Genomic DNA, 27,886 nt, shown 5'->3' on the forward strand with positions numbered 1-27,886 from the left:
CTGTTAGCATCTTCTCCAGTCTTACTTTGGTGCACTTGAACTGCTGAGGCACCTGTGAAGACCAAGCCATTTCATTATGTATGAGCTGATCCGCCTCTGCAGCCTCGGCACCTGTGAAACCGGAGCTTCACATGTTGCGTGGCTGGAGCCCAAACTGCATGCACCAGAGCTTCTATTTGCTGTGGTTCTGTCAATGCTCTCAAGGCCTCTTAAGGCATCCTTCCTGAGCTGGTCTACTTGCTCTGTGTCCTTGAGGGATGCATTACAATGATATCTTTGGAAAGTGCAAGTCAGACTGAATTTAATAACGTGTATATCATGTCTGTGTGTTCAGATAAGACTGAGTTAGGCTCCGGGAAGAGACGCCATATTTACACGAATTAGGTCAACAAAAGATTCCAGAGAAAACAGCCTCTTTCACTTCTCTTCATTTTCTTTATTTTATTAAAAACTGCAAAAAAATATTGATCAAATATCTGAACATTATTAGCGAAAGGTTTTTAATATGCATATGTACAAACAGGACATGACAGAAGGAAAATCATAAATACTCTTTCAATAAAAACGGAGAAATGCCTGCGATGCTGGAAGCAACAAACTGTTAGAAAAACAGCGGATGAGAGGAATTTATTCATTCCAGAGCAGCAAATTTAAGATCTGCCATCACTTTATACAAAGATATACAAGCTCCTCGTTCCTCACCGCGCACACCAGTCCACTTCTTTGTTGCCCAATTTTCAAATCCCGCTCGCACCAACAGAATCGTTGTCTTTGAGAGGAACTACAGAACCTCTCCTCTTAGGAAGATCAAAATGCACCATTCCTAAGAAAACCATCCTCTTTATAGAGAATTGTATAAAATGCACCATATTATTATGAAGTATGTAAGCCATAAGAGGAAGTGCTAGGCATGCTTTAAATCTACATTTCTCTGCAAGCACCATGTCCCAGTAAAGTAGCTTAATGTTTGTTAATCACTTTGGCACCACTTCATTGTAAAACAGTCTTTAGAAAGGATTTAGAAGTTGCATTTATCAATGTTTGTAAATCATTTAATGTTGCTGTATTGGAGGAGAACTTTGGGTTGTAAAGTTGTAAAAAAAAATCTCTCTGGCTGCTCCAGAATTTCACTTTCCTTTATAAGATTGTAGTTAGAAATTAATCCATCGAATTTGAATTCAATAAACACTGAAAAGTTGCTGAAATTTGAATTGAGATGCAGATGTTCTGCAGCTGTTCAGATATTTTAAAGGTGGAAAGTGCGTTAGAGAGGTTTGCCTGTTGAACTAAAGAAAGCAAAAAAAATAGTTTCATGCCAGTGGAGGGGGGATATTTCACAACCTGGCAACCCAAATGTTCTTCTTTATAAGAGCTTATAAACTCTCTAAAAGGTAGCAACAAATGATTTAACAACATTCTTTTTTTTTTTACAACTTATTAACCCTTTACAAAGCGCTACCTGTTAGCATTATTAAATCATTAGAAGACTCTGCTCTCTTTATGGCAGCAGCAGAGATAAAACGGCCCACAGCAGGCTGCACATGAGACATCAGTATGTCACTGTCTATGCAAACCCTTTACCATTAGCACCATCTGTATGTTTGGGACCAAATGCTGTTTTACTTTAAGATTTGTTTCGTCCAATCCCACAATCCTCACCTAAATTCAAACCCCTCCCTGTTCAAATACGAGGCGCTGCAGCCAATCCAGCGCCGCCATCTGGGCGACAGAGTGAGCAAATTTACAATCAGAGTTCTGTGAAGCACCCAGAGACAGGAAGTGGCTCTGTGTCCCGCCCCTCCGTCTGGCCTCAGTTCCTGGGCTGCGAGTTGAACTCCTGGCAGATGTTGTGGATGATCTTGGGGACAAACTTGTAGAGGTTGTCAAACTCGTCCACGAAGAAGGAGTGCTCCTTGTCGGGGTCTGTGGCGATGTACTCCAGCTCGTCCTGGGCGGCCCAGGCGATGCCGATGGAGTAGGCGATCACACCTGGAAGGGAGAGCAGATCACACACACAGGATTGACATGTGTTTGTCACATTAAACACTCTCACTCACACGCACTGTGGACTAACACACCAGAGGGAACAACATCTGTGTGATTATGTGGTGGATTCTCTGGAACTTTTTAGTAGTGTTGAGATGACTTCAATCTTAAAAGGTTTGTATCCGGATCATGCTGATCCAATCTAATGTTGCTTTAAAAAACTAGCTCAAAGTAAAATGTATAAGTTGATCCTGGAAAAGCAAAAAAGTGACACAGCAGAGAAGCAAGAATCAGTTCTTGACTTGGCTTTATCTGCCTAAAATCGCCTCATTTTCAGATTCTGTTGGTTGACCTCTGACCTTGGCGATGCACAGCCAGTGCAGGAGCCCTGACGTCATCGTAGGAGCGTCCGTCTGTGATGACGATCATGATCTTGCGCTTGTTGGGTTTGGACTTGCTGAACAGCTGATCTGCAGCGAAGGTGATGGCAGCTCCGGTGCTGGTGCCGCCGCTCCAGTAGTTGATGCGTTTGATGGCGTTCAGCAGCTCGTTCTTGTGGTTGTACTGACCGAAGGCGAACTCCAGCCTCTGCTCGTAGGTGTACTGCACGGCTCCCACCCGCGTGTCCGTGTCTGAGATCTCGAACTCCCGCGTCACGTTGGCCACAAACTGCAGCACCGTGCGGAAGTTTCCGGTCCCCACGCTGCTGGAGCCGTCGATGACGAAGGCGATGTCGTTGGCGTTGAGGCAGGTTTTGCTGCACACCAGCCGGTCTGTGTCACACACCCTCTTCACCAGCGGCTGCACGGCCTTCCTCAGAGCGAACCAGCTGGTCACCGGCAGGGAGAAGAAGCCGTTTGTCCGACACACGGCCTGCAGGAGGAAAGACACGCTTTGTTTCAGACGGGCATGTTTGGTTTGTTTTTTAAGGTTTTGTTTATTTATAATGAAAGACAGAAAAAATACAAAGAGAGGTCAGCTCTGCTGGAGCCGGTCCTACAGCAGCTGAAGGGTCGAGAATGAAGCCTTTTTTCTCTTTTATCCTTATTTGTAAAATATGCTTATTATATTTTCTAAAATGTTTCTGTGGGATTTCTTTCATATTAACAAACAGGCATGTTTTAATGAACTCGGTGATAACCCCCCACCTTGTCAACAAAATTGGCCTCAACAAGGTTTTGCTTCTCGTTGTCATCGGGACCCTCGATGGTGACGAAGAATATGTTGATGCCTGATTCCCGAGCGAGCCGAGACGCCTCCTCCACCTTGTCCGTGGGCCATCCGTCCACCAGCACCACGGCCACATTAGGAGCTCCGCCTCGGTTTCCGTTTGCATCACTGAAGTACTGCCTGTTGATGTAGGTGAGGGCCTTTCCTGTCAGGACACCAGGGGGCAGCAGAGAGACGGTTTAAATGATGCTACAACCAGTTTTTATCCAAGTGTGTGTTAAAAGGCAGGAATGCACTCAGAGAAAGACAAGTTGAGTGAGTTGAGGTTTTTCTTTTTTTGGGAGTCATATGGAGCAGGTAATTTGATCTGGAAGATGCAGGTGTTTAAAAATATGAACACTAGTGGGGCTGTTTTTCTGAAGCCAGTGCATTTGTTACGGCATTTTTGCTTTCTGCCAGCAAGAACTTAAGGATGATGGTGTCATTTATATTCAGCCAGTCAGGAAAAAGGCCAATACAGAGAGATGTGAGTGTTGTACTGACTCTGAAAGGGTTTTTGTGATTACTGTCCCTCCTTAAAGTCTGAATACAGGGACAAGACCAGAAAACGTGGGCATGATCAGCCACATTCCCTCCAGCAAAGAAGCAATCATCTAAAATAACTACTGTATGCCACATAAAAACATGTATTTTGAACACAAAAATGCCCACATATCCATATACAATGCATAGCCCTAACTGTGTACCATCACAGAAATAGTGACACCCTCTTATAATGATAGTTTTGGCGGAGGTCTAAATGATAGCAGAACAGGAGAGGCTCTGTTGGGAGCTGTAGAGCTTTTACAACCACTCACACTGTTGTATGATTACAGAGCACTTCTGGGCAACACAAACACAGTTACTATGTGTATGTGAATGCAGAATTTAGCGAGCCATAAAGACACGTGGCAGCGGCTGCATTCTGACGCACCAACCGGGGCAGAAAAACAGCACTTTCCCTCTGAACGCTGACCCCCGCGGCCCGCTAAACCAAAACGCTTCTTCGTCAGAGCGGAGGGAAAACAAGGCTGACAGACGCAGGACTGTAATTTAGCTAACAGTGTCTCACAGCAAATTTAGATTTAATTCCATCCTTGCATGTGAATATGTGCCTGGGTAGTAAACCAAGCGATAATTGCAACCCTGGCACTTTCACACTTGCGTTTGTTGGCATTTACTGTAGCTGGCGGATGACAGCGGGTCACTCACCCACATTGGAGAGGCCTCCCTTCTGCACGATCTTATCCACGGCCGACTTCATCTCTCTGGAGTTGGAGTAAGACTTCAGACTGATCTCCGTCACAGGATCATCCCTGCACACAAAACAAAAAGCAATCACATTCTCTATTCTTACCTTAAAATGGTACAAACAGTAACACGATGAGAACAGTGAGGTTACCCGTATTGGATGATTCCCATCATGGGTCCGGCCACGCCAACATTTATGGTGTGAGCCACCTCAGACAGGAAGTCCTTCTGGATCTTGAAGCGCCTCTTCCCGATGCTCCAGCTCCCATCCATCAGGAAGGCCAGGTCCACCTTACAATCTGTAAAAAAAAGTTAAACAACAAGGTCACAGCAGATCAATCAGGTGTTTGGTAAGACATTCCTCAAGACAACCTTTTGTACTTGGACGTCGTGCAGCAGCACAGAAGTCAATGAGTGTGTGGATTTTCACCAAGATTGTTCAAGTTTTTTGCAATGATAAAAATGTTTAAAATGCAATGATCACATAAATTATTTCTATAAAGCAGTGTATTTAAAGATGTGTGGGACATACTTGGGTCTCCCTGCGTCACAGGCTCAGGTGCTCTTGGTGCAGGTTCTTGCTCTCGGACATTGAAGCCTGAAAATCAAGACATGCACACATCTTTTAAGCATTATTCTGCTTTTCTTTGCCAAAATAAACTCTTTAAGCTTTATACATTAAGATATTTTGAATAATTTCATTGGACCTAGTGTGTCCTTAAATAATCATTGTCATACGCCTTCTTGATATGAAAGAAAACTTCCCATCCTATGTAATCAAACAGCATAACCTCTCATCTTTCAAGGCAGTTTAATCACATGTTGTCATAGAATTATATCTTTATAAACTTTATAAATACTCTTCTTTTCCAGAATCAAACTGAAAGCTTAACATGACACATTTCCTGCTGCCCTATTTCCAGAGATCCCAAACCTCAGCCAGCATTTGTTGTGGCAAAAATCAACGCCAAACAGGCTCGGATTTTAACCTCAAGCAACCATGCCATTGACTTTTTGACTCCAAGTCCCAACAATAACAGGCTGAGCAGAAAACCAGACGCTTTTCCTTGGATAGTCCCGGTTTGATTTATACTTACAGTCAAAGCAAGGATTTACTGGCAAAGTGACTTTATGGTTGTGGCGAATGTTCAAGCAACGGCGGCGAAGGGGAGGAGCTAGCGGGGTCTCGCATAAAAAAACAACTAAGTCCCCCTGAGTAATTTTGTGATTGAAATATATATATGGAATAAAATTATATATTATTATATATAGTATACATATGCCGACATCAATCTGCCTTATATTTATGTATTTCAAAAAAAAATACAAATAATCCTATTTTTAAATTCCGTAATGACGTAACGGTGACGCGAGGCATGATGACCGTTGACTTTTGCGACTCGCTGTATCGACAAGACTCAATTTATGTTTGACAATATAAACATACGGTACTTTAACATGTTATCGTCTACGAGTTAATTAAAGTGTTCAATCTATTCAGTGAAGTACAATAACTTAGTGCTAATCAGCCGATTATAGATGACGTTACTGTTGTTATCGATAATAAACGACGCAGAGTGGATTGGACTTTTTGTAAACTTTACTGACATTTAGTCAATTACAACACGTTTCAACAAGGCACTGTAAGCCCGAGGTACACCACAGAAAATGAAATGCATTTAAATAATAATAAAATTAAATAAATAAATAAAATAAACAAACGACTTAAATAAATTACAAATCAAATTCATCACAAAGGCTCTAGTTTTTATAGATATAGAGTTTGTGCGTGTTAAAGTAGCATATGAAGACAGAAACGTTGGGTTTCTGATTTAAACATTGCTGGTGTGTATGCTAATTCCAGCAATGTTAACTGCTAACGTACATCGCGATGGATGACGATGAGGAGGATGAAGGTGACTGACTGAACGAGCTGCAGTAATACGGTATGTTAGCATCGTGAGCTAAAACTAAGCTACTTCTGTAATGTGTTGTGTGGCTCGTTAGCTGCAGCTAACAGGCAGCTGCTAGCTAGCAGGAGTTGTTTATTGCTGTTTCCTTAGTAATGTTTCATTAAACTAGTTTCTTTTTGTCGTTTTTGCTCACAGCTGAAATGTTTTGTAAATCCACAGAAGCTTTCTGTGGTGACTTTGATTAGGATCGTGATTTTTTGTGGTTGTTACTTTTTGTTGGCCTTTGATTTGCTCAGTAGTAATTTAAGGAAGTAAATATGCCACTGTTGTATATTTAGTAACTCCCGTTTCTATGATAGACCAGGGATAACTGAATCCTGTTTTTATGAATTAATATTATTTGTTATTGTGTGTCAGGTGTTTTGTCATAAATCATTAGCATCTGAAACAGTCCATCTCCCATAATGACAATTCCTCACCTGATTCATAAAGGTTAGCTTCCGGCCTCCAGGCATCCACAGGCTCCACTGCATTGATATCATACAAGCATTAGCAAGACCATTTTTACCACAAGGCAGCAACTAATTATCAACATCATCTGCCATTATTATTGTAATACAAAAAGGCTTCTTGGTTTCTTATTCATAAATAAGAAATCAAAAATTTTCAGCCCAACTTAAAAAAGATAGTTAAAGCTAACTAAAGAGCAGAGAGGAAGCAGAACAAATTATTGATGTCTTTAATGCAACATGTCGTGTCTAAACTCTAAACACCTGTTTTAGTCCAAACTAAAACAGGTGTTTGCTAACCGCTGCTCACCTTTGGTATGGGTTGTATCTAAAGGTGCTTTACGGCTGTTGTCTGGGTCAGAGGAGCGAGGCACTAAAAGTAAAGAGATCGGTGATGACAGTGAGGAACACAACACATGGGAAATTAATATAAACACACCATGGCATTACAGTCTGCCTCGGCTCCACTGGTTTTATTTGGTTGGATGTTTGGTGGTTTTTTGTCGTGCCAGCCCAGCTCACTTTTCCAAACCATGTTCATTTTACTGAGATTTGGAGGTTCGGCTGTGTCTTCAAACAGATGGAAGCATGGCCTGTAATCTGAAAGTGAGGGCTTTTTGTTTGGTGAACGGGCCAGATTGTAAGTGGTTTGTATATTTTGGTGTGGCGGCTGTGACTAAAACAAATCAAGTGTGTTTTCCCTGTAAAGCACTGAAAGGAATAGTTCAACATTTAAAAGAAATTGCTATTTCGCTTGCTAGGAGTTGGATGAGAAGATCAATACCACTCTCAAGTCTGTGTGTAGTTTAGGGAGCTAGGGCCTTGTGTGATTAGCCTAGCTTAGCATAAAGACTAGAAAAATGGCACAACTCATTTCATTTCAAAGACACAAGAGAGAAATTCAAAGTATAGTCCTGTGTCCGAAAATAAAATGTTCACATGATAAAGTGTTTATATCTGGGAGGCAAACAGGTATACATCTACAGAACCACAATGCATACATATCACACATTAAAACCTGAACCCAAAGACTTGTTAGATCCCAATTTAAAGAATAGAAAAACACTTACGGTACGGTCCAAAGTTATAAAACCAGCGCTCATATTCTGACATATCAGGCCTGTGATCCCGAGCTAGAGGAGGATGTTGTGAAACCCGTTAGTATTCCCAACATGAACTTAAGAGGAAACCACATTTCCATGGTTGTGATTGGTAACATACTCCTCTGTACCAATCCCAGACCAATGAAAAAAACGGCTTTGAGCAGAATTATCACCTCACAGTGTGTCTCTCTCACATGCATTAACAGAAACCCTGCCCTATGCTCTCCTCCACACTTCACATGAATCTCTCATATGGCAGGCAGATGGCATGTAAACACAGTCCTGAGAGACACACTGCATGTACTTACACATGGAGCCAATTCAACACATACATGGTCAGCAGATACCAAACTGCTTCACTAATGCAAGCATGCTGTGTTTGTGCATGCAACATACAAAGTGTAGTAACCCACCACAGTGAAGGGGGGCAGTACACACCATGCTGTCATGTTGTGTGGCCTTCAGGGGACTTACCTGTAATCTCAGATGTGTCTGTCTCGCTCCACGTGTATCCTGAGTCTGGAGATCCATAACTAACATCTGAATGTACAGCAGAGAGGGGGAGGCATCAGCAACTACAAGGGTTATATTCAGGGGTTGTTAGCCTCTGCTAGTCTTTGTATTTAGTGCTAGTAAGTGCTAACAATAATGTTAACATGCTAACATGGTAGATAATGAAGATGGTAAACATTGTACCAGCATGTTAGCATTGTCATTGTGACTCATGGATGTATAAGTAGAAGAATCTCTCTAATCCATGTTGTGGACATGTTAGCGTGCTGGGATTAGCATTGAGCTAAAAGCACAGCTGTGTTTAGATTCAGTCAAAGACCAAGACACTCGAGCATGGCTGCAGACTCCTGTTTTGACGGACATTTAGAGGGATATTTTGGATTTTGTAAGTGGGGTAAGAGGTACTTATCCATACACCAGTGTACTACTACTCCATAATAATATAATAGCTAAGCTTCAGTTATATCTCTGGCCAGCGTCTTTACACACTGCTGTGCTTTGGTCAGTTATTGAAATAAAAAGAACATTCATGTTAGATTATGTTTTATGAATGGTTAAAGAAGGAATGATGTATTTGATATTTGGTACCTGTTGGTCGTCGTGCACCAGGGAACCAATCAGGACGCGGTAAGGAGGGAGGCGCCCACTCCCTTCTGGGAAAAGCTGTGCGGGGGAAGATTAGAAAGCTTTGTTGAGGACAGAAGCATCAAGGAGGAGCATACCTGTGACCTCCACGAAACCTGCTGCGTTATTAGTGGGGTATGCACAAGATGTTCAGCCTTGAGACAGACACTAAACATCCAGGAGTCACCCAGACAGACGGTGACTGAGCGACCAAAGGTTGTTTCAGTGTAGCTTTGGTCTTTCTACCTGCAGGGTAGACAGACAGAGGAAACCCAGCTCTCTGAGAAAATGTGTTTTCTGTTTCTACCTGCTGCTCTGAATCACAATTCATACAGGCTCGAAGTCTGAAGTTGAAGCGTGGCAAAAACATCAGGCAATTTATTCAGCCGGACTCGTGCATGAAATATGATTGACCATTTGAAGCCCAAACAGCTGAGCGAAACCATAACAATGCATTTCATGTGTCTAACTGACTGTCCCATGACAACACACTTCGGTTAACCCCTCCCTGTGGTGGACGGTCGCTTACACAAACACTCAGCCCGGGCTGTGAGGTTCCCATCCAGTGGCAGCTAGTGAGCAGGGCCTTTGTTGACCGGGACGGGCTGGGAGAGCCAAGTGAAGCGAGGGAGTATTATTCTAAAGTTGGTGTCAAACCAGGGACAGTGTAGATAGTAGGACGCAGAGATTAGCCTAATCTGCTGCTGCTCAAAGGCACAGTGCTCTACAGCAGACAGCAGTGTTGTTACTTCTGATGAAACGAGTGCTTTACAAGGATTGAGGTTAACTCTCCTGATCATAGCCACTTCAGTGGTCACTGGGGCCAGAAGGTCAGAGCAGGATCAGGGGTTCTGAGCAAATATTTTGTGTGATAGCTCACTCTGAAACATGTCTGGAGGAGCGTCTTTAATAAGCATTTGTCTGAGAGTCTTAAACACATGTGATTGGATTTTAAGGCCTAACAAACCTCATCTTTTGAAGAGGTTTTATTTGATAATTTGGGGTCATCTTGTGGACACCTCATTACAAATGCGAGGCTGAACTGGACCGTAACATTTCCAGAAAGCCGAGCAGTAAATCCGAACATCTGTTTGGGGCAGACGGTGGCAGAGCGACATGAGAGAAAACCCTTCAGCTCATAAATCAAAACTCAAACGGCAGCAAACATCCACCCTGCTGGAGCGTCCTTGAGAAAGTCGCTAAATACCTGCCGGCTCCTTGTCGCTGATCCTGACCCCTGATCTCTGACCTCCAGCATCAAGAATTTCCCCAAGGGGATCAATAAAGTATCACATTATTATTCACAAGGAGCAGTGATGCGAAACTTTACACACTTAAGTTACAGAAGATTATGCACCAGCCTGCAAGAGGTCACACTGCTTTTTAGGATGCATATCGTACAATGAAGCATCTTTGCAAGGACTCAGAATCAGAATCTGGGTTATATCCAAGTAGGTTTACACATACAAGGAATTTGTTTTGGTGATTTTGTTGCAGAACATTTAACACAGAACTAGAATAAAAATAAGAAATAGAATAAGATAAAACTAGGCAATAAGAATAAAACATAAAAAGTCGTTTTGTCTAAGTTTAGGGATCCGCTGGTTTTGCATTCCACAGAAGTAAAAACAGAAGCACATTTTTCAGTGAGCCAAACCTCGCCTGGTTTGAATGGCGAGAGCTTTCTATTCCTGACAGGCTGGAGAGTCGACCCAGATCGCCTGGGTCGCTCGTCTCTCTGGGAGCAGCACCGAGCCACTCTGCGCTGCTGCTTTCATCTCTCTGTCTGCATCTCTGTAAGCATTTTAAAAGAGAGGGGAGAGGCCCGACCAGATGGGATCTGTCAGAGGATGTTATAACTGCACTGACAGAGCGTGTTTCTCATCGTGGTCTTATCTAAAGGAGGGAGTTGAGAGATGATGCCGTCTAAGAATCAGGTAGATATGGCCAGAGGTGATCTGTTCATTTTTAGCAGGTGGGTGCCAAATAGGAGCCCCTTCACCTGACCCCATTATCTATAACAAGAAATATATCCGTCCTGTAGGAGACATGTCTTCATGACTAAAAAATATATACCTTTCATGTCAGATAAGGATCAATAAGTCGGTCAGACATACAACATAGCAACTTACAATTTTACTGAATTTCTCTGCTACGAGAAAATGAAAAGGGGATGCAGGCGTTAAAGATATCAATCAAAACTATTATAGTAAATGGACTACACTTAAGTAGCGCTTTTGTAGTCTTCAGACCACTCAAAGTGCTTTTACACCGCATGTCACATTCACCCTGTCACACACACTTTCACACACCGATCGTTACGCCTTAGGAAGCAATTTGGGGTTCAGCGTCTTGCCACCTCAACATGCAGTAGCCGGGGATCGAACTGCAACTCTTCCAATTGAGAGACGATCCACTCTACCACTGAGCCACAGCTGCCCCAATGTGCCCCAAATGTTATAATGTACTTAACAGATATGTTTTTGGCCTTTTGGCAGGTTAACTAGAGGGATGCAGCCAACAACCGCCCTCATCCTCTCTCATATTACACACTGGATGTGGCACAAGAGGAATTCAGAGCGCAGGTTTCACTTCATTCATTATTTTTTTACCTCTGCACATGGCATGCATGCTCTACCATCTGAGCTAAACCAGCGCCCCATCGTTGCTCGTCTTTGAGGCGTATCAACTTACTTACCGCTTCTTTTCCATGACGGGTACAGTGAAAGTATTTCCGCCCGTCGTTTATAGAGGACCGTCCACTCATTGAACCACAGCGTCCCACAGAGGGAAAACATTAGTGCTGCTTTATAAAACATTTCAGCAGGCTTTTATTGCCTCTGTGTGATCAGACCTGTCTGCTTTTCTACGTCAGTGTGTGTGTGTGTGTGTGTGTGTGTGTGTGTGTGTGTGTGTGTGTGCAGTGTGAGGACCCCGCTCTGGGTCTGGAGATACTTACCCGGGTTGGACTGGCCGGTTGAAGTCCGCTCGGGTGGGGCCGGCTGAACCCTGTTAAAAGCTGTTTGTAGCAATGAGAAACAGGCAGATAGAAGAAGAGAGGAAGAGGAGGGAGAAGGGGGGGCAGAAAAGAGCTTCAGCATCCACAAATGCAGCCCAGCTGTTTTGCTGTGAGTGAAGTTGAAGGCATTTTTCTCCGCAGCATGATATCAGAAACAAAAGGATATATGCTGGCCGTGTTTGCGGGCTCTAACTGGGCTTCATTTGCCTCTTTTCATCTTGGGAATGAAAACATGAAGAAGAGGATGTGCCTGATGACAGAGAACAGCGGTTATCGTGGAAGGAATGCCGATGGAGAGGATTAGTGGTGACCCCGGGGTGACGATCGCCGGGGCTTATGGGTTTGGATATGAAGATCGGACTTACATCTTCTGGAGTCCCTGTCAATCCCACCATGTCTACCAGTTTGTGTGTGTTCATGTGTGTGTGTGTGTGTGTTGATGGTGAGGCTAACCTGGGCCGACTGGAGAGGAAGGCTGTCTCCTGATAGCCGACCCTGCTTCCGGTCTGCGCAGACCTGGGACCAAGATTTGTGGACAAACGTAAAATAAGACAACATAAAATCGTAAATGATCTGTTGTGTAATGACCTTCACAAATTTTATAGTGGTATTATGTTTTCATACTATTATGGCGATGGGGAAAATGGAGCTATGTATCTGCTAAACATTTAGGCCTCTTTTTATCGTCAGTATGTTAGCACTTTGATGTTAGCATTTAGCTAAAAGCACCACTATGCCCAAGTTTATCCTCACAGAGCTGCTAGCATGGCCGCACACTCTGGTTACAGAGTCATTTTCACCAGAACATTACTAGTTATATAAACTCACTCATACTCATCATCAAAGTCATGAGCCCGTGTTTCTGTATTATTTTACTTTACAGATCACAGAACAGAATTCGGGCTTCTCCAGAACAATCTGGTTCAGTTGGTCAGTCTGGTTGTTAGAAGAAAAAGCAGCCTTGTCAACATAGACTGTAAGAAGTGGACATACCCTCTTGGTTTCAAACTCCTCAGTTGATTTATCACCTCAGTAAACATTTGCCTGATGAGTTCATGGTCTCAATCTTTAGTTTTAAATCTTCTTCAATACAGCATGATGTTCATTTAGTAAACGATGCTCCCATTTTGAGTCCAATTAACTGTAAAAGAGAAACAATGCTTATCCAATGTGGCCACTTCTGGTTCCAAAAAACCAAGATGGTGACGACCAAAATGCCAAACTCGAGGCTTAAAGGTGGTTAATGTTATGATGGCTATGTCCACTTCTTTGATACAGTCTATGCTTTGCACTCACAGAACAGAGATACCATGCAGAGTGAATGATCATCAGAACAAAAGAGAGAGCGAATGTGGAGAAAATGAGACGCATGAGGAAGATGAAAGCTCGGTTTACCTGCGCTGGCTCGTTGTGGGAATCTATTGGGATAGGCTCCTCCTCTGAATACTTTGAAGAGATGCCAGGGTTAAGTTAAACTGGAATGTTATATGTGTTGTAAAGGACTTTCATAGAGCTGAAGAGTCATTGACATACCTTGGCTGTGAGTCTTTCCTTGACTGCTCTGTGACTGTCCTACACCAGTGTTGAGAACGACAGAGCGTGGGCACATTTCAACAAAAATATATGTGAAGTAAATTCTACAAATGTGCCAAAGTTAACTTGGATTTTGCCCCAATGAAAAGCCCAGATCGTGGCTATTGATTTCACAGATGAAACACCCAAGTTGTGTCATTGATTAAGACAAACTTGCTTAGAAACCAGGATCACTAATCCCTTTACACAGTTGCACATGATTCCCATAAGACCAACTTCAAGCAAACACCCCATGCTTGATGTAAGCATCCCAGTATGCCATGGAGCCGACTGTCTATTCCCAATACGTGATTCCCCCTTGAATACTTGTTGACATGTAGCTAGAGGAAGGTGCACTGTTTCAGTCCTCTCTCTGTGATGTTTGAGAAACTTCCCCTTTAAAATGTCCTCCTGGTTCATTTCTACCTTGTGTAATATAATGAAATGTTGTCTTTCTCCTGTGTTTTGGTCGGCCTGAATAAATTCTTTTAATCTGCACAATCCAAACTCGGCCCTCCCAACAGTCCTCCATTACATCCCAATATAAAGCAACACCACCGCTCCCCTTCATGCCACCAAAAACAGACCAAAGAAAACATGTTGACCCCTGTTTGCTTCGCTTCACTTACTTGAACTGGCGGCTGCCACAGAGGCAAGGTACGGGTGACTGCTGCCTACATAGAAGAAAGACAAACGTGGTGCCAATGTGGAGAGAGGAGAGATAAAGTTACAGAGAATGAAGGAGACAGAACCGGTCGGGGGGTTTTCTGGCATACGGCCCATCTCGTTTACACACATACCTGAAGATACTCACTGTACTCATTAATATCCAGAGCAGGCCAGACGACTCAGCATGATTACCATCTCATAATGTTTTCATTTAATAAGAGTGATGAACGGTCTGGTGATCAAGTGTTCAGTGAAGTCAGTGGTGATGGGAATTTCGGCTCATTTCAGTGATCGGATCATTTGGCTCAGGTCAGAGATTAGTCGGTTCTTTCTGCTCCCGAACACCACCACGACGTGATACGGAGAATTAAGCAATGTTTGGACCTATGATTGGTAAATGTGCACATAAATCAATCGAATTATTTAATCTACAATTAGCCTTATAATTTCCAGAAGAACATTTAACATAAAGTTTTGGTGTTAAAACCTAAAGAAAAAAATCGAACATATCCGGTTGTATTCATGTTTTAAAAGTGGCTTAACTACAGAAGCCCTTAGTGAACATGCAACCATTCATTTTATTTACTCTGTTTTAAACAAGTCATTTCTGATCTCGACTTATATATGTCGTTATCTCGATAACAAAGCTGGTTCTCCCGTTTTAACGGATACATTTATCTCGTTATCTCGAGATAACGAGGCTGTCTTTCACCTTACGAGTTACTTTCAGCACTTTTCTCAGGATCTCGACTTATTTTTCTCTTTATCTCGAGATAACAAAGCCTAACAAAGTCTTCGTGTGATAACGAGATACTTTTCATATCGATCTAGAAAACAGAACAGGCTGGTCACTGTGATATTACAGACAGGATCATGGTGCCATTGCCCACACTAATGAGGTTAAGCCTGTTTCTGTGTTCGTTTTGTGCTTTTGCAGCTCTGGGGATACGAGTTATGATCATCCAATCTCCGATCCCATCGGCTGTAGTCTGAGACGATATAGCCTCACCCTAACCCTAACCCTAACCCTAACCCAACAGCTTTAACAGAACGGATTGTTAGCTGTTAGCATGCAGATGTTTGTTTATAGAGATTAATAAGGAGCTGAACTGTCGTCAGAGCACGCTGATGGGAGCCGGGATGGCATTACGACGGATTACGTTCTGCCTGCTTTTGCTCTCCTCAGACTGTTTCTCTTGCATACGCCGCAGCCTGCTGATACGTGATTGGTCAATAATCCTCGGACTACAAGCGTAGTTCAAACAGAAACCAGAACACTTGCTTTCCCGGAAATCCAGGTCCCCGCCTACAGATTCTACAATGTAGACTATTCTACTTTGTAGAATCTGTAAATAGAGATCAATGATCATCTGATGTTATGTCGGTGCAGCGTTGTTATCTCGAGATAACGAGATAGATAAGTCGAGATCTAACCCTAACATTCAAACTTCCAGAAGGAACGCTTTTCTGTGTTGGTTTTCTCTTATGAAATATAACACATTTAAGTTGACTTTACTTTTTGTGGTTACCGTTTGTGGTTTTTATTGTTTGTTGAGTGTCTACATTACGGTTTGGTTGCGTCTATTTTGGGTTCTAGATAAGTTTTTCTGATCTCTTGGGACCTTTGTACGGTTGACTTTTAAACAAGATAGTGACTCACAAACCCTGACTTCAGTGTTAGGCTGTGAATCTAACTGGCACCCTGGCACATGGTCAGACCGTTGCATAACGAGTGATGATCATCTAACAGTGCGGTGGTGCAGCGTTGTGATGAAGTCGAGATCTTGAGAAAACAACCAGAAAGGACTCGTCGTGGGTAAATGGAGTAAATAAAATGTGTGGATGCATGTCCGCTTAGGGCTTCTGTAGATGATAACAACAATGACGCATTCAGACGCATATAGTTTGTTAATATGTTATGATATAATAGGGGAGGGAATCGCAGGGTAACTCGAGATATGATAAATGATATGTGGCCCACAGTAAGAATAAAAGCACGATACGGCGATTCTGCAATAACTGAAATATCGCAAGTCAATTATTGAATGATACATCGAGATATCTGATTAACTTCTTCAGCCAATCGATAATTGTATCGCACAAGTCAGCCGTATCGTTATTTGTCCCACCCCTATGATGTAATATGAAAAACATTTCTGCTCTGTTATAAAATGTTGTTTGTTTTCATGCTTTTTTCCCTGCAGTATAAACGTACAAAAGTCTCTACTTGCTTTGATTTTAATGTTATACATTTCTGGATCGTCCGCTTTCATGCATTATATTTATTTAGCTTTAAAAACATCAGCTCTAAGACTGAAATCTGCTCCTGACTCAAACAGCGACCGTCACGAAAAACCTTCAAGTCCGTCAGTCAGCACAGGAACTGAGCCGCACCGTACTTCATCACAGACCTGCTGTAATTTGTCATAATTGCAGTTTTCCCTTGTAATTACCGTCTGCAGTGATTCGTCTTCATCACTCACGTTCATGCAAATTAAAGCTTGTTCAAGGAAACAACATTTCTAGCTACGAGCTGCGGATGTTGTTAGTTTGATGTCAGGCTGGCTGCCCTGGATCTCGTGTCTGGATCGGTTTTACTGGACCAGGTAAACACACAATCCTCCTCATAACATACATGGATCCACTGATTGAGAAGCTTTTTCCCACATGTATGTATGTATGCAACATCGTGTTAAAATAAGAGTGTTTGTTGAACTCACCTGCGTCTCTGACTTTATGGACTGCAGCTCGAGCCTTGGCAGTGGTGGGCGGAGGAGGGGGCGCAGTGGTGGTAGGAGCTGGAGTTGTGGTGGTAATGGTGGTGGTGGGTTCAGGCGTTGTAGTTGTGGTAGGTTCAGGTGCGGTCGTTGTAGGCAGCGCTGTAGTTGCTGCAGGGGGTTTGGCCTCCTTCTGACCTGAAAGGAGACGATGGATGAAGGCGGTCGTGTACAAGACGGATGGACGAGGAGGAAGAGCGTCCACAGTAACGGCTGTGTAGTAATGCATTCCTGAGATTCTTCAGCCGACTGCAGCGCTCTGACTCCTCGTTCAACCTGAGCTAAGTTCAACAGGCCGGAGTCAAGTGCAGGGACATCTATCTGGTAACCTTTTGTCCCCGGGACGCACTGATCCTGTGATTTGTAGACCAAAGGAAGTCTAGAGGTCTTGGTCAGAATCAGGCTAAATAAACCCTGATGTGTTAAATGTAGACAATTACTCTGGGGTAGCTGATAACTGTTTGGGCGCATTTGAACGCATCAAAATGCTGTGAAAGCATGGCCATTATACCCGGGGATGGATGGATTGTTCTAGAAATAGAGAGCAAAACTGAACGTGTCGGCCTTTACTTGATAAAAAAAATCGACCCTCTCACTTGTTTTCACGTAGGTCGGTCTGGAGGGGACGTAGTCCAGAGTCGACGGGTAGATCACTCCTTTCTTGGGCTTCCCCACTGAAACACATCAGAGACAGCTGTTAGTTTGAGGGTTGTTTCTAAAGAATAATATTTAACATTTATTACTTCATCATTAATACCTGTGACGACAAACGACTCCCTCCACTTTGGCAGAGACAGGGAGCGCACTCCATAGGAGTTACTGCCTTTGTAGATGTTCTGGCCGGCCATCTTCCTCACGATCACCTTCCCTCCTGTGTTGGTGATGACGCCGCTGTGGACACAAAGTTTAAATCGGACAGAGCTGTTAAAAACTGCAATGAAAACGTCTAACGTGAGATTTATTTGACATTCATCACCTGTGGATGGCTGCGTTGCAGATGCTGGAGATGGAGGCGTACACGCCCGTCCCATACACCTGCTGCTTTGTCTCCTTGCAGTGTGCAGGACATTTGGCTATGAACTCTGGGAGATTGATTTTTCCTGCTCTGACATCACACTCTATGGCTGGGACAACTGTGGACAGAACAATGATTCAAGAGAGGATTTTAGACGTTTTTTACATGGTGAGGTTATACAGGTGAGGTGACATTGTTTAGCCAGCACTTCAATTAGAGCTGAAGAAACAAGTCAATGAATCAGTTGGATGATTGACAAAAATATAATCTAGAACTTTTTACAAAGTCAAATAATAGTTTCAGTTATTTTTCAGCCAAAGGCCAGGTTCATGTCGTTACGCTTTTGAGGATCTGGTCGGACACAACATTCATCATTTCTTTGGGCTGTTGGAAATCATCACAGGAACTTTTTACATATATTGATAATTTATGGAATGATCAACCATAATCTGCTGACAAATCAATAATAATCGTTTATTTGCAGCCGTAATTGCAATGACTATATGTCAACGTGTAGACAGGAACTGCTTAACATTGAATACAATTGTAAGAAGCTGACATCCCCTGACTTAGGACACAGCTTTAGTCTGATTGTGGTGAAACTGGATCTTCTTTAATGGAGTTTTGGTTTCTTTTGCTGTTAACGTATTTGCTTCCATTATGTTTATATAATTCGCAGCACTTTCTGTTCATGCGTTTGTTTTGTACTTTTGTTTGTGTTTCAGAATTTGCAGCCCATTTTTCCTAATAACAAAACCTTTGGGCCCTTTTGGCCACCGTACTTCCCACCTATTGCCCTACAAATGATCAAACCCATACCACAGTATTTGGGACTACTTAGAAAGTGCATACTGAATATTGTATAATAAAACTAGGCTATACATTGTGATTTGTCATGGAGTGACATTTTGGATGAGTAAATTAGAAGAGAGAGATGGTTGGACCATAACAACCGGAGGGACAGAGATTACAGGCTAGTTTGTTGACGTGTACCTTGCTTTGGTTTCTTGTTCTTTGATCCGTTCGGTTTGGCCCAGCAGACGCAGGACAGGAGGAGCACTGCAGAGGAGGCACAGGGAGTCTCACATAATGTTTACTGTACACACAAGCTGCTGTTTGATTGTGTGAATGTATAGAAAGTTTATTCTGAAGGATACGGCATCTAAATTCTGGAATCATTGGAGTCGAGGATGATTGAAACCAGCGTACTCCTGCAGAGAGACAGACGGATGGCTCACCGAGGCAGACGGCAGTGAGGGATGCTCTGATCATGATGGGGGGTGTGCAGGCTCAGCAGGTCAGCCAGATCTCCTCTTATAAACCTGCGAGAGAGAGAAGCAGCACAGTTTCACTGTTATCCCCTGGAACCAGTTTCCTGCTTCCTGCTTGCTTGCTAAAAGTAACTTTGGAGACTTTATTGAACAGTTGTGAGTGTTTTATGTCAGCTGGAAACAAGACAGAGTAAACTCGTTCCACTGGGAAACACTTTCCAGAGTTTTTAGGATGAATAGGAAGCAGAGCGTGGACGCGAAGCTGAGTGACTCATTTAGCATCTGGGTTACAAAAGGCTGAAAGTATTAGCCAATCAGAAGCTCAGCAGGGAACATCTGGGCTCTGAGACATGTTAGAGTCCTCCCTCCATCGCCAGTCAGACTTGATTAGAGAGCACACGCAGACGTCATTTAATGTGTAAGGAATGGGGAGCTGTGTTCAATCAGATGGCTTCTTTGTTTGTTTGAAGTACAGTCTGTTTACAGTACAGACAGGAGAGTGTGCCTGTCATTCTCCTTCAAAAGTTAAACACATGTAAAGACATAAATCAGAGGTGAAGCCTGCGATAACAAGAAGAGAAACGGGTCGCCAAGACGTCATAACAGTCTCCTGATAACTACAACAAAGCTATCAAAGTCTGAGCACAGACGGACAGCCAGAGAAGGTGAGCTAAGCATGAGAGCTAACCGGGTCCTCGCTCCGGGCGGAGGCGGGAGGTGGGATGGAGCTCCTTTCAGGGGAAGGTGATGACTGAGGCCTCCCTGTTAACAGAGGAATGTTGTACCTCCAACAAGGGCAAGGGCGGCGTCGCGTCTGTCCCTGTCGCCACACACCAGCAGGTTCAATCAAGTGATCATGCAGCAAGATCTGAGGGGTCACATGCAGTTCAGACTCACTGAGGACGTGTATAAGGCCAGCAGATCAGACTATGGCTGCATGGTTTAGTTGTCATGTAGGAGTGTTTAAGATTATTGATTATTGCTTCCTGGATAAATTTAGGTTTTTTTCTGCATGAATCATAAGCACTGGATTGCAAAGGTATGCATCATAGATGGGATATAAGAAGTGGACATACCCTCTTGGTTTCAAATGTGAAGCCTACGAGGGAGTGCCTCAAACCTGCATTCTTTCTAATGTCCAGCAGGGGGCGTCTCCACTGGTTGCAAAAAGACTTGGATAAAAACAGATGGAAGAATGGTCCTCCTCTTGATGATTCTCTCAGGAAACATGTTCCTGATGAGCTGATCTGTAGTTTCAAGTCTTCTTAAAAACAGCATGATGTTCATTCAGTCAAGCTTGCTTCTGTTTAGAGTAATAATCCCTCCTTGAACTGGCAGGGTTAAAAAGCCCTAATGTTACAATTTCATTGTAACTTGTGATCTAGGACGATCTAGGATGAAGACGGCAGCCTGTCAATCAGAACAAAGATGACGCAATGCGTATCTATCCTGTCATGCATATACGGTCTCTTATGGCTCCAAAATCCAAGATGGCGATGGCCAAAATGTGAGCTCAAGGGTTCCAGAGATTGACTTGAACTGGGTAAGCTTCATGTCCGAAGCTTAATCCGAAAGGCAACTGGACTTGGCTGAAGTTCTTGAAGACATTTCACCTCTCACCTGAAAGGCTTCTTCAGTTCTAAACTGACCGGTGGGCGGAGCTAGAAATATTAGCCTCTGTAGGTCATTAGTGTGCTAATAGACGTGTAAACAAGGGTGAGTCGTTAACCTGAGCTGGTGACCTAACAGCACTGAGCGTCGTTAGTACCCTCTTGTGTTGGTGGGTCGTTAGGCTCACATGATCCTGAGTGTGAGTGTGATCTCGGCTGTTTGGGCAGAGAATTCAACACTGCATTGTCAGTGTGTGATAGACGCTGTCTTAGGCCCCCACCTTGCTGTCTTCAAAGGAGTGTCCTCTTTCCTCTTTCATGTCCACTTGTGTACAGTCTGTGCTAAACCTAAGATAACTTTGTAAACCATCAGTACAATGTCATAATTCTGCTGTCTGACCTCAGAAACAGACTCATGAAGAGAAGTTTATCACTCTTATGTCTGTATACTAAATATGAAGCTATAGCTAGTAACCAGTTAGCCTAGCTTAGCTTGATGCCATAAAAAACAGCTCTCCTTCTCCTTGCTCTTTCTGAAGGAAACAAAATCCACATTAACATTAACCCTGAAGCGGACTCATTAGCAGCTGAGTCGTATGAAAACTAAGTGGAACACAGCAGGTGTTTGATGTGAGGGAGGTGACGTGTTGGACGATTTCTTGGCCGGGTGCAGTGACTCCCTGCAGGTTCCCTGGCAACCCCGAAGATTATTGTGCCAATAAATACTCCTTTTAAAACCACTACAGATAAACATTTCTTTACCCTCCAGCTTTACAACTTGATAGTAGGTGGATTTTTTTAACCTTTTGACAGAGCCGGGCTAACAGTTGGTTCCTTTTTCAGTCAATATGCTAAGCTAAGCTAAAGAGCTGTTGGATTTAGCCTCATATCAACTTTACAGATGTATTTACTTTTCATTTAACGGTTGACAACAAAGTGAATAATTGCATTAGCCTAAATATTGAACTACTCATCACCACCTTCTCTCAGCTCATTGGTTGCCTCCTGTGCTGGATCTTGTTCACATTGGTGATAAGAATCACAACAGGTGTTAGAGTTAAAGTGAAATGCCTTTCAATGCACGGCTCTCTCTGTTGCAGCTATAAATACTGCGCATGCATGAGGTGATTGTTTGGTATTTAAGTGCATGATTTACCATGCAAAGATGATAGTTTTATAGCGTATACACGCCACAAACATACCACAAAATGTTACGGTTATATAAATATAACTATAGTTGGCAGTGATAGGACTTTCCCTGATGCAGCTCTACATTTTTATCTGACGTTCATGAGCACTGACATGATTTTTCCACAGCGCTGTGCTTTGACAGGTAGGCAGATCCCTGCTGCACAGTCAGGACCACAATTTCATCCTCGCGGGGGAAGAAAGCCGAGGCGGAACAAGCTGGGACACATATTTACATCTACAGTACAGGAGACAGACCTGCAGCATGTGAGAGGTGAGTCAGCGTGCTCCCCTGGATCACACAGACTACAAAACTGATCTGTCATACACCTGCCAGGAGAAAAACATGCTCCTAATTACAGTAGAGCGACGTTAGCAGAGAAATACGGCAAAAAGTCAGAGGCTCTGGTCCCTACAGAGGAGTGACATCACTGGAGGAGAAAATGAAATGTGCACAATGACAATAATTTGAGACCTTTTTAATTTGTGCTCTCAGTGGGAGCCTCTAAATGCCTCCTAGCAATGACACGAAATGATATCCCTCGACGTGCATGTTGGGAGTTTCCTACAGTAGATAATAGATCCTGAGGAGACACACACACTCTCTCTCTCACACACACACCAGACCTAAATAAACAAACAGATCTGGGATCATGTGCTCAGGTAACTTTGGAGAAGACCACAGTGTATGAGGGCTTTAAGACGTACCGCCATCAAAGAGCACAAACAGGGTGGGCTGCTAATGTGCAGGTGTTTATTTCATGCCTATGCCCGTGTTATACTTCAAATAAGGCATGGGTGGACCGAGAGCATAGCTTCAGCTTGGCTCTGTGGTGCTATCGTGCTGTATTTTTTAGTAAACTAAGCATCTCATGCCTATAAAATCTGCTGTTTTGGGGAACATAAGTTTGAAGAAAAGCGGAGATGAGAAATCAACCAACTTACTGTCCTTTAGAGAATTTAATTGGAAAATAAGGTCAGACGCTTTACAACATTGGCATTTAAACAGTCCAAGAAGAGGCCGACAGCAAGCGGGAGAGACTGGGACTGTGCGAGCGTGTATTCTGCGATTTAAAAGCTTCTGGAAGACAATCAGAGACAGCATGGAAGACGTTTTTCAAAATAAGATGATTTTAGATCCACCGAACCCTCTTGGCCTTTTTGAAGCTAACTAACAGCCCCCAAACCCATCAGCTGTGTTCTGCAGATGATATATCCTCTGGGAGTGACGGCTAACTTTGCAGGGCTTCCAGTGTAGCCAGCGGTTAGCGACACCGGACTTCCAGCCAAGACATGCTGTTAACAGTCCGACGAGCAGCTCGAGAAGCGAGAATGGAGTTAGAGTTAAGAAAAGATTGTTAGCTGCACTTGCTGCAGATGTCTGTTTATAGAGATGAATAAAAAGCTAACTAAGGCAGCAGATGAGCTGACGGGAGCCAGGACGGCGTTACAGCGGATTGTGTTTTGCTTTCCACCCTGCTTTTTTTCCTGCATGCAACTAAAGGCTGCCGATACACGATTGGTCAATACGGCTCGGGCGTACAACAAACGGAAACCAGAACACTTCCGATACCAAAATTGGCTGCATTGTTATGCAGAATCTATAAATAGACATTACACCTGCACTTCAACAGACTGAGGAGAGGCTGTGACAGCGAGCATTCTGGGATTGTCGGGTCTTGTTCCTGTTAACATGCTCACACAGCTATTCTGATTTTAGCAGATTCAAGAGAGATATTTTTGATCAGCTTTGAAAGGATGGATTGAGTTGTGTTGCAACATCTTGTTCTCTGCTTTCACGTTGGATCTGCCCCCTCAGCAAAGCTCAGAGCCCTCCTCTTTTCTTTGGCTTTTACAAATACGAACATAATTTGTTTGTTTACATTATTCTTTGTTTTGATGTTGATATTTGTCTGCGATCAGCATCATTTGTGTCTTTGTACTGTTTGTGAAGCACTTGGGTCGCTCACGTTGTTTAAAATGTGCTATAGAAATCAGACTTGACGTGATCCTTTGTGTACGTGTTGACTTTCTACTGAAAATAAAATACAATTAAAAAAATAAAAAATAAACAAAATGCTGACAATAAGCTACAAGAAACTTTGCACATGTTCACACAGTCTGCAGACGATGAACCCTCCAGCCTCTCAGTGTCTTAAAGACGCTGCAGCTCAGACGAGTCGCATAACTCATGGTAACGTTCTCAATACAATGTGGACAACAAACAACCTCCACTAAGATTACACAGTGCCACGCTCTGTCACGCCGTCAGCTGCTGCAGTGAAATGAACTTTTTCACCTCCTGCACAAACATTTCCAACATCTTTAAAGCACGAGCAGCAGGACGGAAGTCACACCTGCAGGAGTGTCACAGGTACACACAGGCTGTAATGCAAACAGGATGTACAGTAGCTGGATGTGCCTATTTCAAAGAGCAGCACACACAGGTTCTCAAAACATGGCAGACCACACACACGCACACACACACACACACACACACACACACACACACACACACACGTGGGACTGGTGCAGGACAGACTCAGAGGTGTTAGATCGCAGTGGTTGATTAGCTCTGATGATTCACCCGAAAACACACTATTTTCTGTCACACGTTTACACAAGTAGAAGTGCAGCTGTAACCTGTTTCCTGCAGTATCAGTGCAGCGTCCAGGCAGTATACAGTCAGACGGGTCCCTCTGAAGGACATTTCTAGGGGCTGTTTCTGTGCTAAGCTAACTGAAGCTAACCTCATATTTGAAGACAATTAAACTGAAATCATTCTAACAGAAGTATATAGTGAAAATAATGAACATTAACTTTGCACCGGTGTGTAAACCGGTTGGATGGGGAATGTCTCGCTGCACTGAATCTGCTCCTCATCTTCTTGTTATGTCTGTCATGCGTGATAATCACTGATGGATACACCAAGGAATCATCTGTCCTATGTGTTCTCATCCCATCCATTTAGGCTGAAATCAGTCTTGACGTTGGAAAGGCGGTGCATGGTGATGCAAAATGAGGAGGAGGAGTAAGGAGTAAAAAATTCAGACATTTGAGTAAAAATGTAGCAGGTACAAGTAAGAAGTACACAAGTACATAAGTGCCCACCTCTGTCCATCTGTAATGGGGAACTTTTGGGTCATGCAGCTTCATGTCAATCACAAAGACTGCCTCTAACCTTCCTCTGTCTCAGCAGCACCCACATTCCTTATCAGGGGTGTAAATACATTTAGGGTGGGCTCCATCCAGCCAAGAGGCTGATTTAAAGCTGTTTCTGAGTGATTGCATGCCTTAAGTGAGACAGTATTTGCACACACCCAGTGCCAGGGAGTGTAAAATCCCAGCAGTCACAGGTGTCAGAAATGTACTGTAAGCATGTTAGATGTGCCAAGTGTTGTAGCAACAAGCCAACTGAAGAGCCAACGGAGAGATCAGACACACAGGAAAGCCAACATGTCTCTACAAGGTCAGTTCTGCAGCCTTTTGGGTGCTGCTGCAGGGACAGTATTTGTTTATCAAGCTCTGAACAGACTGAATTACTTTAATTCTTGGCTCCGGCTTCAGTGCGAGTCGCAGCCTGCAGTCTGCTGCTGGACATATTGCATGTAGACCACCTGCTCTTAATCAGGCTGCTTCAAACCGTGTAGAAATGTCAGACAGAATACACAGAGAAATGTCAAACAGGGTGCATGATATAAAAACAAGTGCAGGAGAATTCCCCTCTCAGATTTCTGCTGATTATACAAGAGAAATGAGTCATTTCAAAATAAAGGCTCGGCTAGCCTGGTAGAAAAAATACAAAATAAGAGCTGGATCATTTTCCACAGGCTGCAGCATGAATGATCGAGGCATGGCTGAGTTCATTCAGCTAAAACATTTACTTAGGAAAGAGGAGGGAGGGTGTTTACTGGGGAAAAGGGAACATTTAATAAGACAAACACGGAATTTGAGCCGCTTATTGAAGCTTATTTCAGCAGCAGTTCGCATATTTTGGCAGCCGGTCACATCTCACATGTTCAGCTGAAATAAAAAGTCATAAATACAAGATACAAACAAAATAAAGAAGTACAAACAACAACATACCTCGTGAAATGGTTTGAATTCACGCGGACCTGATTATCAAAAGTTGGACATCAATTACGCGCATTTACGCATCATTGAAAGAGTGGATAATTCATCCACGCCACGCAGCAGCAAACACAAATCACCGCTTCATATGCTGATCTGAATTGTAGCTTTCTGTGTAAAACCCACATCCCCGTGAAGCAATGAAAGTGAACGTACCTGAGAAGGTGAAATAGTCCTCCAGCCGGGGAAAAAAGTAATTCCCTGCGCACTTTTCCCTGAATCCTCACTCTTTCATTGAAAAGCAGCCAGTGCGTGAGTGAGCGAGCGCGGAGCTGTTCCACCTGGACTTTTACTCCTGCAGGATCGGAGCGCTCATTAAAGTGGAGAACGGGACGGGGCCAGTTTCCCCTCTTTGCCCGTCCCACTTCAGGCGCCCGGCTCTGCACCCAGGCAGGAGATCAGTAACCCGGGGGGAGCCTATCAGGAGAGGATGCAGAGACCAACAGCAGCTCAGCGACGTATCAGTGGAGGCATCAGTTTGGTTGTTTTTATAAGACAGAAGAAGCCAACACACATATTTATGATTTTAGCATCACCAGGGAGAGGATTTGGCGTACTCTGGCACTTGAAGCTCCATCTTAACTGTTATGTAAAGGAGAAAACCCGAGCTATAAAGCTGTTTATCTGCGGGTATGGAAAGAAAAAGGCTACTGGTGACTTCACGCCTGATGAGGCTGAACTACAGCAAAGCTACCAGAGGGAGGAAACTAGTTTGCTTGACTAAAGCTGCTTAGAAAAAGTAGCTCAAGCTTCTTTGTAAAGGAAAATGATCAAATAGTTCACGTAATAAGAATTTATAACCAAATATCACCAGCAGAAAATGCAATCAATTAGGTTCGGGGGTCATATATACCAAAAAAAAAAACTATTTTTGGAAAAAGGAGCAAGAGATGTCTGTTTTGGTTTTGTATACAGTGTCCATAAGTCAGACACCTGCCCTCCAGGTAGCAGAGTTCAGGTGGGAGTAATGGACCAATCAGGATTAATCAGTTAGCCGGGCATTTCTAAAATATCATGCAGCAACTTCTCTGAACATTTGTTATCATTATTTATTTATTCATTTTAAAAGGTACCAGAGTTTTTATTATCTGACTGCACTTAAAAAAAACTCTCACCTGTTCAGTTTTATCGATGATGACGCTGACATAGTTTGTACTTTCAGAACTTAAAGGTACTCTGAGGAACTTTCGTTTTGTGTGTATGTTAGCGCCCCCTGTGGACAAACGGGTACCTCTTATCTCCTCCTGCTTTGTTATAACAGTCATGCTCACTGTGAATCTTTAGCTGTGTCCCAGTTCAGGGGCTGCATCCTTCGAATGACGTCTTTCAAGGCCGATTGCGTCACAGCGGCACCTCGAAGGCTGTCCTGTTTTGAAGGCTGATGGATCCTTCAAATGCGGACGAAAAATGCATCCATTTTTTTCCCAGGCGACGAAGGATCCATCAGGTGCGCGCCAATTCAAATGAGATGGCGGACTCTCAAGCGGCTGAGGAATACACTTTAAAATGTAAAAGTTTTTGGTTTT

At 43.3% G+C, this 27,886-nt stretch overlaps 1 protein-coding gene across 6 annotated transcripts; it reads right to left on the bottom strand.

The window, feature by feature from the left end:
* Nucleotides 1-1,415: 1,415 nt before the first annotated feature.
* On the bottom strand, nt 1,416-26,694 carry vit (vitrin). Of its 6 annotated transcripts, XM_069658310.1 has the most exons (23): nt 26,517-26,694; nt 19,399-19,482; nt 19,154-19,219; nt 18,122-18,278; nt 17,903-18,036; nt 17,742-17,819; nt 17,089-17,283; nt 14,329-14,373; nt 13,661-13,699; nt 13,523-13,573; nt 12,581-12,643; nt 12,068-12,127; nt 9,073-9,147; nt 8,446-8,511; nt 7,939-8,001; nt 7,179-7,241; nt 6,839-6,886; nt 4,979-5,044; nt 4,598-4,745; nt 4,408-4,511; nt 3,135-3,361; nt 2,346-2,859; nt 1,416-1,989 (listed from the first exon to the last, which is right to left on the bottom strand). In XM_069658310.1, the coding sequence occupies exons 2-23, from the start codon at nt 19,430-19,432 to the stop codon at nt 1,811-1,813; spliced, it is 2,475 nt and encodes an 824-aa protein (XP_069514411.1). In that variant the 5' UTR covers nt 19,433-19,482; nt 26,517-26,694; the 3' UTR covers nt 1,416-1,810. The 6 variants fall into 6 exon arrangements, with proteins under 6 accessions (XP_069514411.1, XP_069514413.1, XP_069514412.1 ...); XM_069658312.1 differs by lacking the exon at nt 7,939-8,001; XM_069658311.1 differs by lacking the exon at nt 12,581-12,643 and having other exon boundaries at nt 26,517-26,693.
* Nucleotides 26,695-27,886: the final 1,192 nt, after the last annotated feature.

The sequence above is a fragment of the Semicossyphus pulcher genome, unplaced genomic scaffold (genome assembly GCF_022749685.1).
Source record: "Semicossyphus pulcher isolate SPU_LCO1_2020_fin unplaced genomic scaffold, fSemPul1.0.p SCAF_12, whole genome shotgun sequence".
NCBI lineage: Eukaryota > Metazoa > Chordata > Actinopteri > Labriformes > Labridae > Semicossyphus > Semicossyphus pulcher.

What these genes read in the sequence shown, in the direction of transcription:
- vit (XM_069658310.1), bottom strand. Translation starts at nt 19,432, where the DNA reads ATGATCAGAGCATCCCTCACTGCCGTCTGCCTCG. An exon ending in CCTCACTGCCGTCTGCCTCG is followed by an intron (nt 19,220 to 19,398) that starts GTGAGCCATCCG and finishes CCTCCTCTGCAG; the next exon opens with TGCTCCTCCTGTCCTGCGTC. An exon ending in ATGGGAATCATCCAATACGG is followed by an intron (nt 4,512 to 4,597) that starts GTAACCTCACTG and finishes TTTTGTGTGCAG; the next exon opens with GGATGATCCTGTGACGGAGA.